Genomic DNA, 12536 nt, shown 5'->3' with positions numbered 1-12536 from the left:
ACCCTAACCTGACTCCACAAGCAGAAATCTCTAGTTTGAGTTAAGTGGCATTTTAAACTAAAGCTAGGTGCTCCATCAAGTATAGGTTGATGCTCGAGTGCTGCTGATGCTCAAGCTAGTAATGCAGTGTGAACTCAGCTACAGGCTATAGCTCAGATTAGCACTGCTCATCAGATGCTAATCCAATCACTTTGTGTAGCTCGAGTGTTGTATTGCAGTGTGGCTGCCCTCACTCAAATTAGTCTAGGTCAAGTGGAGTCACTCAAGCTAACTGTTGCAATGGAGACAAGACCTATGAGAAGATCGCCACTTTTTCCTCTCCCCTGCATGTGATACCTGTATGTATGGAATCCTCCCTGCAAGCTTCTCTATCATTTGGAGCTATTAAATCATCTGTTTCTGTATTTGCTTTCTGTGACATGCCTGCTTAATCCAATCAATGGGACTTTCTACGAACTCCAGCGTGCACTGGAATATTTTCACATTCAAATCAGAGGAGAGCAAAACCAAGCAAGATAAAAGCTATCTTCATCTCTCTTTCTTTTTCTTTCTTTTTTTTTAAGTGCAAGATGTTTCTTTTTGCCAGACAGATTGGGTGTCCTAATCTGAAATTATGAGTGGTTAGGCAGAAGCCTGTCTTTAATTAGGTTGCACAGACTGAGTCATTTTGCAAGCTAGACATTTTAATTTACAATGTACTGCACTGCAGCACTTCTCTAGGCCTTCTGCTGTGTAATAAGGTATTCAACTGGCAGCACAAGCTTTAAAAATATTGGAGCACTCAATCTCTTAGTTCACTTGTTTATTTTGTGCTTTTAATTTTAGTTGCAAATCAAGCATGCAGTTACAGAGGCTGAGATCCAAAAGCTGAAGACAAAGGTAAGGATCAATACATAGTTAATTCATGCTGATTTTTTTCCCTTTTATCTGATGGAAGACACATATGTGTATGTAAACCAAAGTTCTTACTAAGAAAGACTGACTAAAATGAAACTCAAATTAAGCTTATTTGGGTGTAAGTCTTCCAGTAGACGTTTCAGTAAAATCTAAAGCATAGCTATTGAGAAATTGCTAAAATATCTAGTTTTCATTAAATGTGCATTTTGAAGGATGACATAATGACTAAAAGACAGATTTTTAGCTTTATACTGTACTAATACATTTTCTTTAACAATTCCATAAATCATATTTATATTCAATAATTGTAGCCTTCTTAATAGTTTTCTGATCAGTAGAGATCTGAAGACTAACTATTTTATTCTCCCCCTATGACTTTTGGCATTTTTCTTTCCTTTAACTATTAATTTCTTTGGATACAATATTTGCTTTTTGCATACAAGAGAAACTACTGCATACAGTTTAAAATGTGTTATAAAAGGCAAAAGCTGATTGATTTGATGGAGGAAATTATCTCACAATTGGCTCTTAGAAATTAGATTTAATTTATTAATATACAGAAAATGTATTTTCTTATGTTTGGCCTTTTAATACCAATGTAACCTTTACGAGGAGTTCAGTTTTTGATAATGATTCAGTGGTTGAGTAATAGGTTTTACAATAACATTTTATATACATTACAGAAGTAAATAAAAGGAAGACAAAAGAGCAATTTTTAAAATTGAAAAGGGATTCAGCTGATTTTTTCTTACAAACATCCACACCCATCATATAATTAGCTTAGTGTTTATCAAATAGATCAGCTAAGATTACTGTTAAAAGGCAGTTGTAATTTTATTTTATGTGGACTCTCATTGTTCTCTTTCATTTTAGGAAGCCAGAAATTTCTTTCTGTCCTTCCAGTTTAGGCTGTGATCCACAAATTGCACCCACATGGGTACACCTTTGTGCCCATGCACAGCCCCATTGACTTTCCTGTAATACATCCTGGACGTAGGCATTCATCTCTGCAGAACCAGTGGCAGGATTGGAGTCATTGTCTTTTTCTTTGCCACACATTTGTTCCTTACCTTTTTAGTAGAGTCAGGGCTGTTTTTGGTTAAACTGCCAGTAAAACAATAGGTTCAGTCTACAGGTTACTCTGTTTGTTGTGTGTATCGTTTATGATATCATCACAGCTTTGCCAGTACAAGTTAACTGCTGTTGATAAGTAAATAGGCAGTGCATAAAACATTATTTGCTTTTTGTAAATTGTATGGACTTTAATCTGCAAGGTGCTGAGAAATCTGGCCCTGATCCAGCCAAGCACTTAAGCCTGCAGTTAGTTTTAATAATAATAAATAATATCTAGATTTTACCTAGCACTTTTCTTCCATTGATACAAAAGGATTAACTACTCTGAATTTATTGGGTAAAATCCTGTCTGTTGGACCAATGGAAAGACTCCCATTCACTTCAATGGGTCTAAGATTTCACTCAGTGGGATCACCACTGTGCTTAGGCTTAAAGTTAATCAGGTGCTTAAGTGCTTGGCTGGATCATGGACAGAGTGTTCAGCCCCTTGCGAGACAGACCCCGATAAATATAATGGACTTTCTCTATCAGTATCATCTCTTTGATAATTTAAAAAATAAACCAAGTTTAAGATTTATAAACTAGAACCAGATTTTTCCTATTCTTATAACTGCTTTAAAAATTAGTTGAAATATTGGGTTTAAAACTTGTTTAATTAAAAAAACCTTCCAAATTAAAATTTAATATTAGCTCTACTAATACTTCTCTCAGTGTATTAAGATACAAATCTGCCTTTTTAACTTTCTAAATTACGCAGATTATGACTAAGAAATTATCATTGCATGAAAACTGGTGCAATAAATTTCAAGTTCAAAAGAGTTTCTGATTTCAAAAAGAAGGCAGTTAGCTAGATAAGACATAATTAGCTTTTCCTCCATTGTTTTTTAAATAGCTTTGTGGTAAAATCAAATATGGAAGATACAATTTGTAATTCTAATAATAAAAAATCTTGAGTTTCTTAGTCCATAGTGCTTTCTAACATACCTGCTTCAGATACATGAGGTAAAATACACTCCCAGTGCCCCACTATGTCCTAGGCACACCACCAGAATGCACCAACATTAGAAAGCTGGAATTCTTAAAATGCTACTACATTCAACGGGAGCATAGAAGCTGCAATGGATGCCAGATGCAAAAGACTCAAATTAATTTAAGTTTATTCATTCTTCCGTGTCAAACATGTATTAGAATTTCTCATTGTACAGGTTTCAGAGTAGCAGCCGTGTTGGTCTGTATTCGCAAAAAGAAAAGGAGTACTTGTGGCACCTTAGAGACTAACAAATTTATTTGAGCATAAGCTTTCGTGAGCTACAGCTCACTTCATCGGATGCCGATGAAGTGAGCTGTAGCTCGCGAAAGCTTATGCTCAAATAAATTTGTTAGTCTCTAAGGTGCCACAAGTACTCCTTTTCTCATTGTACAGGAATGCTCTTTGCATTAGTAATGCACAGCCTTTATAATCATTAAGAGACTGCTATTCACGCCTCTCAGTATTTCAAAGCATCTTGAATTACTGATTTTTAATGCAGCTATTTACTCTCAAGCCACTGTATTTGCTGTGTCCAGCTACAGGCTGCAGAGAATGAGAAAGTGAGATGGGAACTGGAGAAGACCCAGCTGCAACAGAACATTGAGGAGAATAAGGAAAGGATGATGAAACTAGAGAGCTACTGGATTGAGGCCCAAACCCTGTGTCACACTGTGAATGAACACCTCAAAGAGACTCAAAGCCAGTATCAGGCTTTGGAGAAGAAATATAACAAAGCAAAGAAATTGATCAAGGACTTTCAGCAAAAGTAAGCAGCTGCTACAGGCCAAAAATTGAAATAGTGGCCAGGTAGGGAATGTTTATGTCATATACCTGCATCACTCTTGAAATATGAAACCCAGTGTTAAAGGCCTGTAAGGTAAACAACATTTTTCACTTTGTTACCGTCAAAACCGGGGGTGGCCAACCTGTGGCTCCAGAGCTGCATGCAGCTCTTCAGAGGTTGAAATGCAGCTCCTTGTATAGGCACCGACTCTGGGGCTGGAGCTACAGGCGCCAACTTTCCAGTGTGCCAGGGGGTGCTCACTGCTCAACCCCTGGCTCTGCCACAGGCCCTGCCCCCACTCCACCCCTTCCTCCAAGGCCCTGTCCCTTCCCACTCCCTCCCCCGAGCCTGCCATGCCCGTGCTTCTCCCATTCCCCCTCCGAGCCTCCTGCACACTGTGGGAGGCACGGTGATGGAGGGGGAGGTGCTGATCAATGGGACTGCCAGCAGGCATTGGGGGGAGCTGCTGACGTGTTACTGTGGCTCTTTGACAATGTACATTGGTAAATTCTGGCTCCTTCTCAGGCGCAGGTTGGCCACCCCTGATCAAAACCACTGGGATTTTTATTACTGAAAAATATCGGCATTGTGCATATTTTTTAAATTACTATAAATGAATTAATTTGCAGTATTCGTCTTTGGAGTGTTAGAGAGCCATATTTGCAGCAGTTTATTATGATGATGTTGCATCAGTTTGACTAAGTATTGTTTTGTATTGACGCAACATGAAGAAGCAGATCATGTTGAGACATTCTCACGCTGTGTTTTTCTTCTTCCTGGCTCTTGAGTATGTTTGAATTGAGCTGAATCAACTAGAGCATACCTCAGCAGTTGGCGGGGGGAGGGGGGGTCAGTTTCTCCTGATCCCCCCATTCCAGACATCTCAGAAATAATTTCTTACATTTATACAACACTTTTCATTCTCCAAATAATTTTACAAATTTTACACTAGGATTGCTTCATCTGCTACTGAAATCAGCCATTTCTATAATGAAACTCAGCTGTTTTAACAGTATATAGCAACAATAGACAGTTCCTAGCAGAGGAATTGAATACCCTATCCCACTGAAACTGCAAGGAGGATTTTAGATAGACAAAATGTCATTAACCACAGTGGAATTTTGCCAGCCTACAAGAACTAACTGGCATCTCTTGTGAATGGTGCCATTGGATCAATAATGGCCTCAGCTTTTCAAGACAATTGAAGTAGGGCCAAACCATCAGCTGGTGTGAACCTGCTTCAGTTGTACTACCGAGAGTTACAGCAGTGGAGGATCTGGCCTATGATTTTTGACTGCTTCAAAATCCTAAATTACCTCACTGATTTACTTTTAATTTTTGGATAATTAGTTTTGTACCTTATGCATTAGAGATGTAAATTAAGTGGTGATGCCCAGTCATTTTCATATCTAACAGAGCGATTCCATCCCAACTGTTACTGCAAAATTCAACATAATTTGAAGTAATGATGCTTTATAAGTACAAATTATGAAAAGGTTAATTTAGTTTATCACAGTTTCAACACAGTTGTTGTCGACAGTTTGAATAAGTGGGATTTTTACCTTAATTAGTTTTCCACAATATGTTTACAGTTTATTCATTTGGGTTGATAATAACTGCTCAGTTATTTTCTCCTACTTGCAGCTGCATGTTTAGTATTATCGGATTAGTACCAAATCTCCTGTTAACTAAGGATTATTTTTTAAACAAACAGGTATATTAATGTGTATTGTGCCATTACATTTGTTAATTTCCTGTTTGAATCTGTGATTGCTTTGATACCAGCAAATGTTTTTTTTTCCCTTAAGAGAACTTGACTTCATCAAACGCCAGGAAGCTGAGCGAAAAAAAATAGAAGAACTGGAAAAAGCGCACCTTGCAGAGGTTCAAGGCTTACAAGCTCGTGTGAGTAATGTTCACTCAAGTGTGTGAACAATAAGGCAGTGCTGTCTGATAGCCTGGAAAAAATGCTAGTTATTCATTTTGGCTAATAATTGGATGTATTTCTCTTAGATTAGAGACTTGGAAGCTGAAGTTTTCAGGCTGTTGAAGCAAAATGGGAGCCAGGTTAACAATAACAACAACATTTTTGAAAGGCAAACATCTTTTGGAGACGTTTCCAGAGGAGATCCAGTGGAGAGCCTAGATGTACAGCAAGTGTCTTGCCTGGATGGCTTAAGTCAAGGTTTGTTTGAACCAACCCTAAACTCCTGTTAATCTAATTTGCTGTGTATGAATGTCACAGTTGTGACTTTAAGAATTTATAGTAAAGAATAAATGAATAACATCATAATCCTGTCATTTTCACCAAAATGCAGTATCTGATAGCAAACACTTTGTGTTATACTATTTAGTGGCAGCGCAGCACTACAGAACAGCTGTAAAATGAATATTCATCAGTAAGTGTAAGTGATGGAGGCCTGTTAATAAAGCAGAGGTCATTATTTATTCATTAAACCATCAATGAATTTTCAGTGGAATTGCCTACAACATTTAAGTTTCATCCATGTTTGTGCTGTTTCAATAAAGTAAGGCAAGACTGTGTTTTTTCCTGTGTTCTAGGTCTGTCTATAATTACCAAATTTACTAAAGATCAAACAGGAACAAAATTGCCAAAATGAGAAAAATATAATAAAATGTCTTATAAATGAATCTCTTGTATGTACAAAAAATAAACAAATAAGCTGTGTGTATATACAGTGTATGAATACGGGTACTAAATATATCTATCTATATTATAAATAGTGTGACAGGGTCAGACCAGATGGCTACAGGAGAGTGATAGAAGGTAGATATATTAGCCCCAGATTAAGCAGGTCCCTTTTCCCTGAGTAAGATCATGGCCTGTTCCAGAACAATCAGGAAGTTGCTGGAAACAATTAAGGCAGGCTAATTAGGACACCTGGAGCCAATTAAGAAGCTACCAGAATCAATTAGGACAGGCAGGCTAATCAGGGCACCTGATTTTAAAAAGGACCTCACTTCAGTTACTGAGGCCATGCAAGGAGCTGGGAGCAAGAGGCATGCAAGAAGCTGAGAATGAGTAGGTGTACTGTTGGAGGACTGAGAAGTATAAGCATTATTGACATCAGGAGGAAGGTCCTGTGGTGAGGCTAAAGAAGGTGTTGGGAGGATGCCATGGGGAAGTAGCCCAGGGAGTTGTAACTGTCATGTAACTGTTGCTGGAGACAGCTGCAATCCACAGGGCCCTGGGCTGGAACCTGGAGTAGAGGGCAGGCCTGGGTTCCCCCCATCCCCCAACTCTCTATTTGATATAAGAGGAGTTGACATGGACTGTGGGTCCCACCAGAGGGGGCGGTCTCTGGCCTGTCCCCCGACCCATTAGGTGGATCAGCAGAGACTGCAGGGATTGTTCTCCTCCTTTTCACCATGCTGGCCAGTGATGAGGTTAGCTGAGCAAACGGCAGGTTTGTGCCACTAACAAAAGGAGCCAAACTGAGGACTGCCGTGAACCTCTGAGGCGAGCAAATCTGCCAGAAAGTGCAGAACTCACCAAGGCAGAGGAGGAACTTTGTCGCAATAGATAGGTATGTACATAAGTGTGTATGTATACTCACCTGTGTGTACACAAATGGAAGATAGTACACAGGCATCTGAATTATAAAGTTGCATTGACATATCAGGACATCATCTTAACCATGAAAGTGAAGTTCAAATGGTTTGTGATGTCATCAGACCCCAAAATGTGTTTATATGACCTTAGTAACGGATTTCCTGTTTTGGGCTTTATATATTCAAAGAACATCATAAGATTTTAATAAGAAAAATGTGTTTTTATTAAAGTCATACACAAAATGCAAGCTTTGCTTTTCTCCATGTTGTTTCTCTAATGAACAAAATATTTGTTATAATTTACAGTTTTTTAAGATAGCTATGGACAGCTCATTTCTGGGGTGCTGGGTAGGTGGCACTGGAAGTAACTTAGTCAAGCATCATACAGTTGGTTGATGATCATTTCCATATTGATTAATATGTCATAGTCCAACGCTTTTCTTCACACTTAAAAAAAGTCTCATTTCATGGCTCTAATGTTACAGCTTCACTGCAACTTATCAGGTTTCTCCTTTATAACCCAACAAGATTAAGACACGGGTCTGGAAAGTATAACGTTACTTATCCCCATTTCCCAATAAATAAGGAATAATCAAATGCACATTGAATAGGAGGAGACTGGCTAGGCACTAGTACCACAAAGAAGGATGGCATGAAAATTATAATAGATGATAAATTGTATGAGTAAACAATACAGATTAATAGCAGAAAGCCCAATACTGTGTCATACTCTTGTATTAACAAGAGTCTCCAGAATGAAATCAGTGAAGCAGTTGCTCCTTTCTATTAAATATTGGCTAGGCCTTATTTGGGACTTCAGTTCCCATTTAAGTCAGTTTGAGTTCTCCATTGATGTTTGAGCAGCATTTTATTTTTTATAAAGTAGACAAAAGTGAAGGCAGTTCAGCAATGATAGATGATCTTGCAGCTAACACCTCTGAGAAAATATAGAAACATGGGTCATATTCAGTCTGGAGGAGATGGAGACTTGATAACTCTCTACAAACTCACATAGAACTGTTGTAAGAATACAAGGAATAATAATTCTTATCAATGAACAAAGGACAGAGCAAGAAATTAATGGGACTTAACCAGCATTAAGGGAAATGTGTGTTAAATTTAAGTATATAAAATACTTTAACCATAAGCATAGTAAAGTGGTCAAGAAAGCTGTCGGGGAAGGTTGACGAGTCCTCTTTGCTAATGATGCTATCATGAAGACTTTAAGAAGTTAAATCTATCCTGCAATGACAGATAGGAAGGTGAGAAGGGGAAAAGACCCACTAAAGCTCATTTCCAACCCAAACAAAAATAATCCTATGAAAACCCTTATTTTTGGCTTCCCAAGACCATACAGTAGCCTAACAGCTGCAGTGCGTTCTGGACCAGTTCCTGCAAAGTTCTGAGTACCCTCAACCTTTTTTGATGCCCACAGGATCCTTACAGGAGGTGCTCATTTTTTTTCAGGATTGAGCGATGTGTGAATGAAATGCAAGTTCTTTATCAAATAATCATTTAAGAGCCACTGGGGATTAATTATACAGATAAATCTTGATTTTACAAAAGTCACAGGGGCACCCGAAACCTTTGTGTAATGAAGGGCGCTACTGCTGTATGAATATTAAATAATAATAAAGACTAGTTAAAACAAAAATTCTCTTTGGCATAGAAGAATGCATTAGATTTCCTGATGTGTTGATTTTTGGCAGACTTACGAACGCTTTATTGATATTTTAACAATTGCTTCAGGTGTGAACACAAACTAAATATTTCTCTGCAAGCAAATCAAGCTGAATTATTGTATTTAACATAAAAAAAAGATTGTCCTGCTAAAACTGTTCTACCGTATTGCAGAATTCATTCCCATAAATCAGAGTTTGTGAACGTTTCTTTCTAGTAAGCATTTATAACACTGAAATCTCTGAAATTTACAGATGCACTTATTACAAGAACGTTTATATGTTGCATCAGATATTTACAATAATGTTTTTAGTGCAACTGTTGACAAAAATGGCTAAAAAGTGGTTTGGGTCAGAAAACTGGCTGTGTAAAAAAGATCCTCTTCTGAAAAGTATTCAGCATACTTGTTCTCTGTGTGTCTGCATCACAGCTGCATATGTTGCTGACAAAAAATGAATCTCTACAATTGTTATTACTACAGAAGCAATATATCCATAGATGCAGAGCTGAAATCTGTTCTAAGGCACTTGCCATCATTCTAACTAAGCACCAGTCACTAAGGCTAAAGTTTTACAAATTGGTTGCTGAGGTTGGACCAAATTCTGTTGGTAAAAGAGGAAAGGTTTTGAGCTACCCAAAACTCTTTGGAAGGTACATGGCTACAGCACTGCAAACAAAAGTGGTTACAGAAAGTTAGACATCTGATTGCATATTCAGGCACCTAATTACTGGGCTTGCTTTTCAGAAGGGCTGAACAGTCACAGATCTATGGGCTTAATAAGTATGCAGGTAAGAATAGGAGCTAGGGCTGTTCAGTAGAGCTAAGCAGAAATCTGATTTTCCCTTTCATGGGAAATGCCACACTTGCATTTTGAGGAAGGGGAGGGGAATTTGGAACAAAACGAAAACAGAGGATTTTAAATTTGCTGCAAAACAAACTTAATTTTTTTGTTTTGTTTTGGACTGATCACAATTCCAACTACAGCATTAAGAAAATTAACTTTTTATAATTTAAATTTAAGGAATTTCTAAGCAAAAAAATAATTTTGAAACAACAAATTGAAATGTTCCATTCTGAAAATGCTGAAATGGAACTTTTCAACATTATTTTGAAATGCTTTGGGGTTTTTTGTTTCAAATGACATTTCATTGAAATTGACACATCTGCAAAATGTTTCATATTAAGCAAAAAAGCATTTTACAGTGGAAGAACATTCCATTAGAAAATTCACGATCAGCTGTAGTGCTCACCACTTCTGAATAGTTAGACAACTTATTAGGTGGATAGATGTGGATTTAGATGCCCAGATTTGAACATTATAGTCTAAGTACAACCTTTATTGAAAAACAGTTAAATTTTGACTGCAGAATATTATTTGTGCTGATGCAAAAAAACAGAAAGAACCCAGCGTGATTTTCAGATTTCAGGCTGAGTTTGCAGTTTTGACAATAAAAAAACAAAGAATTCAGTTGTAAATTAAATAAATATATAAAAAGTGTTTGTGGGCTGCCATATTTCTTTTCATATCCGTGTCTCTCTTCTGCCTATACTCATGCTTTAAGGATAATTTAATGTTCTGAGGGAGGATAAATTCTTGACTCTCTGAGTTGGTGGAAGGACCCTCACAAGGTTTGTGTGGGAGCTCCATTCTTGTGTCAACTCCCTACAAAGATTGTTGCTACTGATGCCTACCTGCTAGGTTGGAGAGCTGACTTCCAGGACTTAAAAGTGCAAGGCAAATGGATTCCCCCGGAGTCATCACTTTACATCAATCTGCTTGATCTCAGGGCAGTTCAGTATACTTGGCATCATTTCCTATCCAAGGTAGGGTAGGACAACAGAGCAGCTACGTTCTGTATAAACTGCCAAGGAAGAGGAAGATTCCAATCCTTAAATCCAGAAGCCATAAAACTTAGGAATTGGTTGATATCGCACCAAGTCAACATATCATTGGCTTATCTACCAGGTCTGCAAAACATCATTGCAGACACTCTGAGCAGGCATTTCTGCCTGGACCACACATGGCAGCTGAGCGCTTTGGTAGTTCAAAAGATTTGTCTCTTCTGGGGCATTCCAGGGAGAGAACTCTTTGTGATGCTACCCACCATGAAATGCTGGTGTGTCTGTTCAAGAGGAGGACATGGTCACAAGTCGTTGGGAGATGCTGTCCTCGTTCCTGGCCTTGAACTCTGATGTATGCCTGCCCCCCAATACCATTGCTTCTTAGGGTCCTCATCAAATTAAGACAAGAAAAGACAGTAATCATTCTCATATCACTGGCCTGGCCGAGGCAAGTATGGTTTTGGGACCTGATTTACCTGTCTCTCCGGTCACCTTTTCACCTCCCTCTGACAGCAGACATAGGAATTGGGCACCATAACCCATTCCAGACTCTCCTCACTTCATCGCAAAGTCTGGCTCCTCAATGCTCTGGGGCTTAGAGAGAGTCTGTTCTCTTGAGCTACAGACTGTGCTGGTGAACAACAGGAAACCTGCCACAAGACTTACCTGCAGAAGTGGAAGTGTTTCCAGTCCTGGTGCATCCCATGGTCATTATCTGCATCTGAGTCTCACCTCACTCACTCAATTACCTGCTAAATTTGTAAATGCTGGGCTTGTCAATGAGCTCTCTTAGAGTCAGCCTAGTTGCCATTATAGCTTTTCATCTACCACTCTGAGGATTTTCAGTATTGCTCATCCTACCACCTAGACACTCATCAAGAGCTTGAACAATCTTTTCCTTCATGTTAGAGAGCCTACCCTGCTTTGGGACCTTACTCTACTTCTTGATACCTAATGAGAAACACCCTTTGTACCCACTGGGAGTTGTTCCTTTCTCCATTTATTCTTCAAAACCTCGTTTCTCGTAGCCATCACTTCAGCCAGCAGGATAGAGGAATGGGGAATGCTTATGGCTGATCCTCCATACATAGTATTCCGCCAGGACAAAGTGATTCCTTGTCCCTAACTTCACTTCCTACCTAAACCACGTAGAACCTCCCCTAGATTTTTTGTTGCCTTTGCAGAAAGGCTGAAGGGAGCCTCTGTTTCTGCGCAAAGACTATCTAAATCAGTATCAGGATGCATGTTGGCCTGTTATGAAGCTTCTTGGGTGCACCCTTCATCTAAGGTGATGGCCCGTTCTGCCAGGCACCGTCTGCCTCTACCTCTAGTTAAGAGCATACCCATCACAGACATACCCAAAGCTGCTACCTGGTCATCTGTGCACACCTTCTCTCGGGACTATGCGTTCATGCTTCCAGAGCAGACTTTGCCTTGGGGAAGGCTGTTCTCTGAACTATACTGAATCCACCTCTTCAGCACCATCCTCCATAATTGAGGCTTTGCTTGGGATTCACTTGAAGTGAAGGATCCATAGGGACAATAATGCAAAGGAAAAGGAGAGGTTACTTACCTATACAATAACTAGAGTTCTTTGAGATGTTTTGTCTGAGAGCTCTGCTACCCTCTCTCCTTTCCCCTCTGCTTTGGAATCC

General features: G+C 38.9%; 1 protein-coding gene across 24 annotated transcripts in view; it reads left to right on the top strand.

Moving 5' to 3' along the window:
• PPP1R9A (protein phosphatase 1 regulatory subunit 9A) overlaps window positions 1-12536 on the top strand; it is a 243639-nt gene that overhangs the window by 194779 nt on the left and 36324 nt on the right. For all 24 annotated transcript variants that reach the window (XM_043541166.1, XM_043541165.1, XM_043541172.1 and 21 more), the window contains 4 exons: window positions 826-879; window positions 3538-3767; window positions 5594-5690; window positions 5799-5970. In XM_043541166.1, coding sequence (XP_043397101.1) covers window positions 826-879; window positions 3538-3767; window positions 5594-5690; window positions 5799-5970 — 553 coding nt within the window. The remainder of the gene's footprint in view (window positions 1-825; window positions 880-3537; window positions 3768-5593; window positions 5691-5798; window positions 5971-12536) is intronic.

This window comes from Chelonia mydas, chromosome 2 (assembly GCF_015237465.2).
Source record: "Chelonia mydas isolate rCheMyd1 chromosome 2, rCheMyd1.pri.v2, whole genome shotgun sequence".
NCBI classification, from domain to species: Eukaryota; Metazoa; Chordata; order Testudines; family Cheloniidae; genus Chelonia; species Chelonia mydas.
This window is presented reverse-complemented; position numbering and strand designations above follow the sequence as displayed.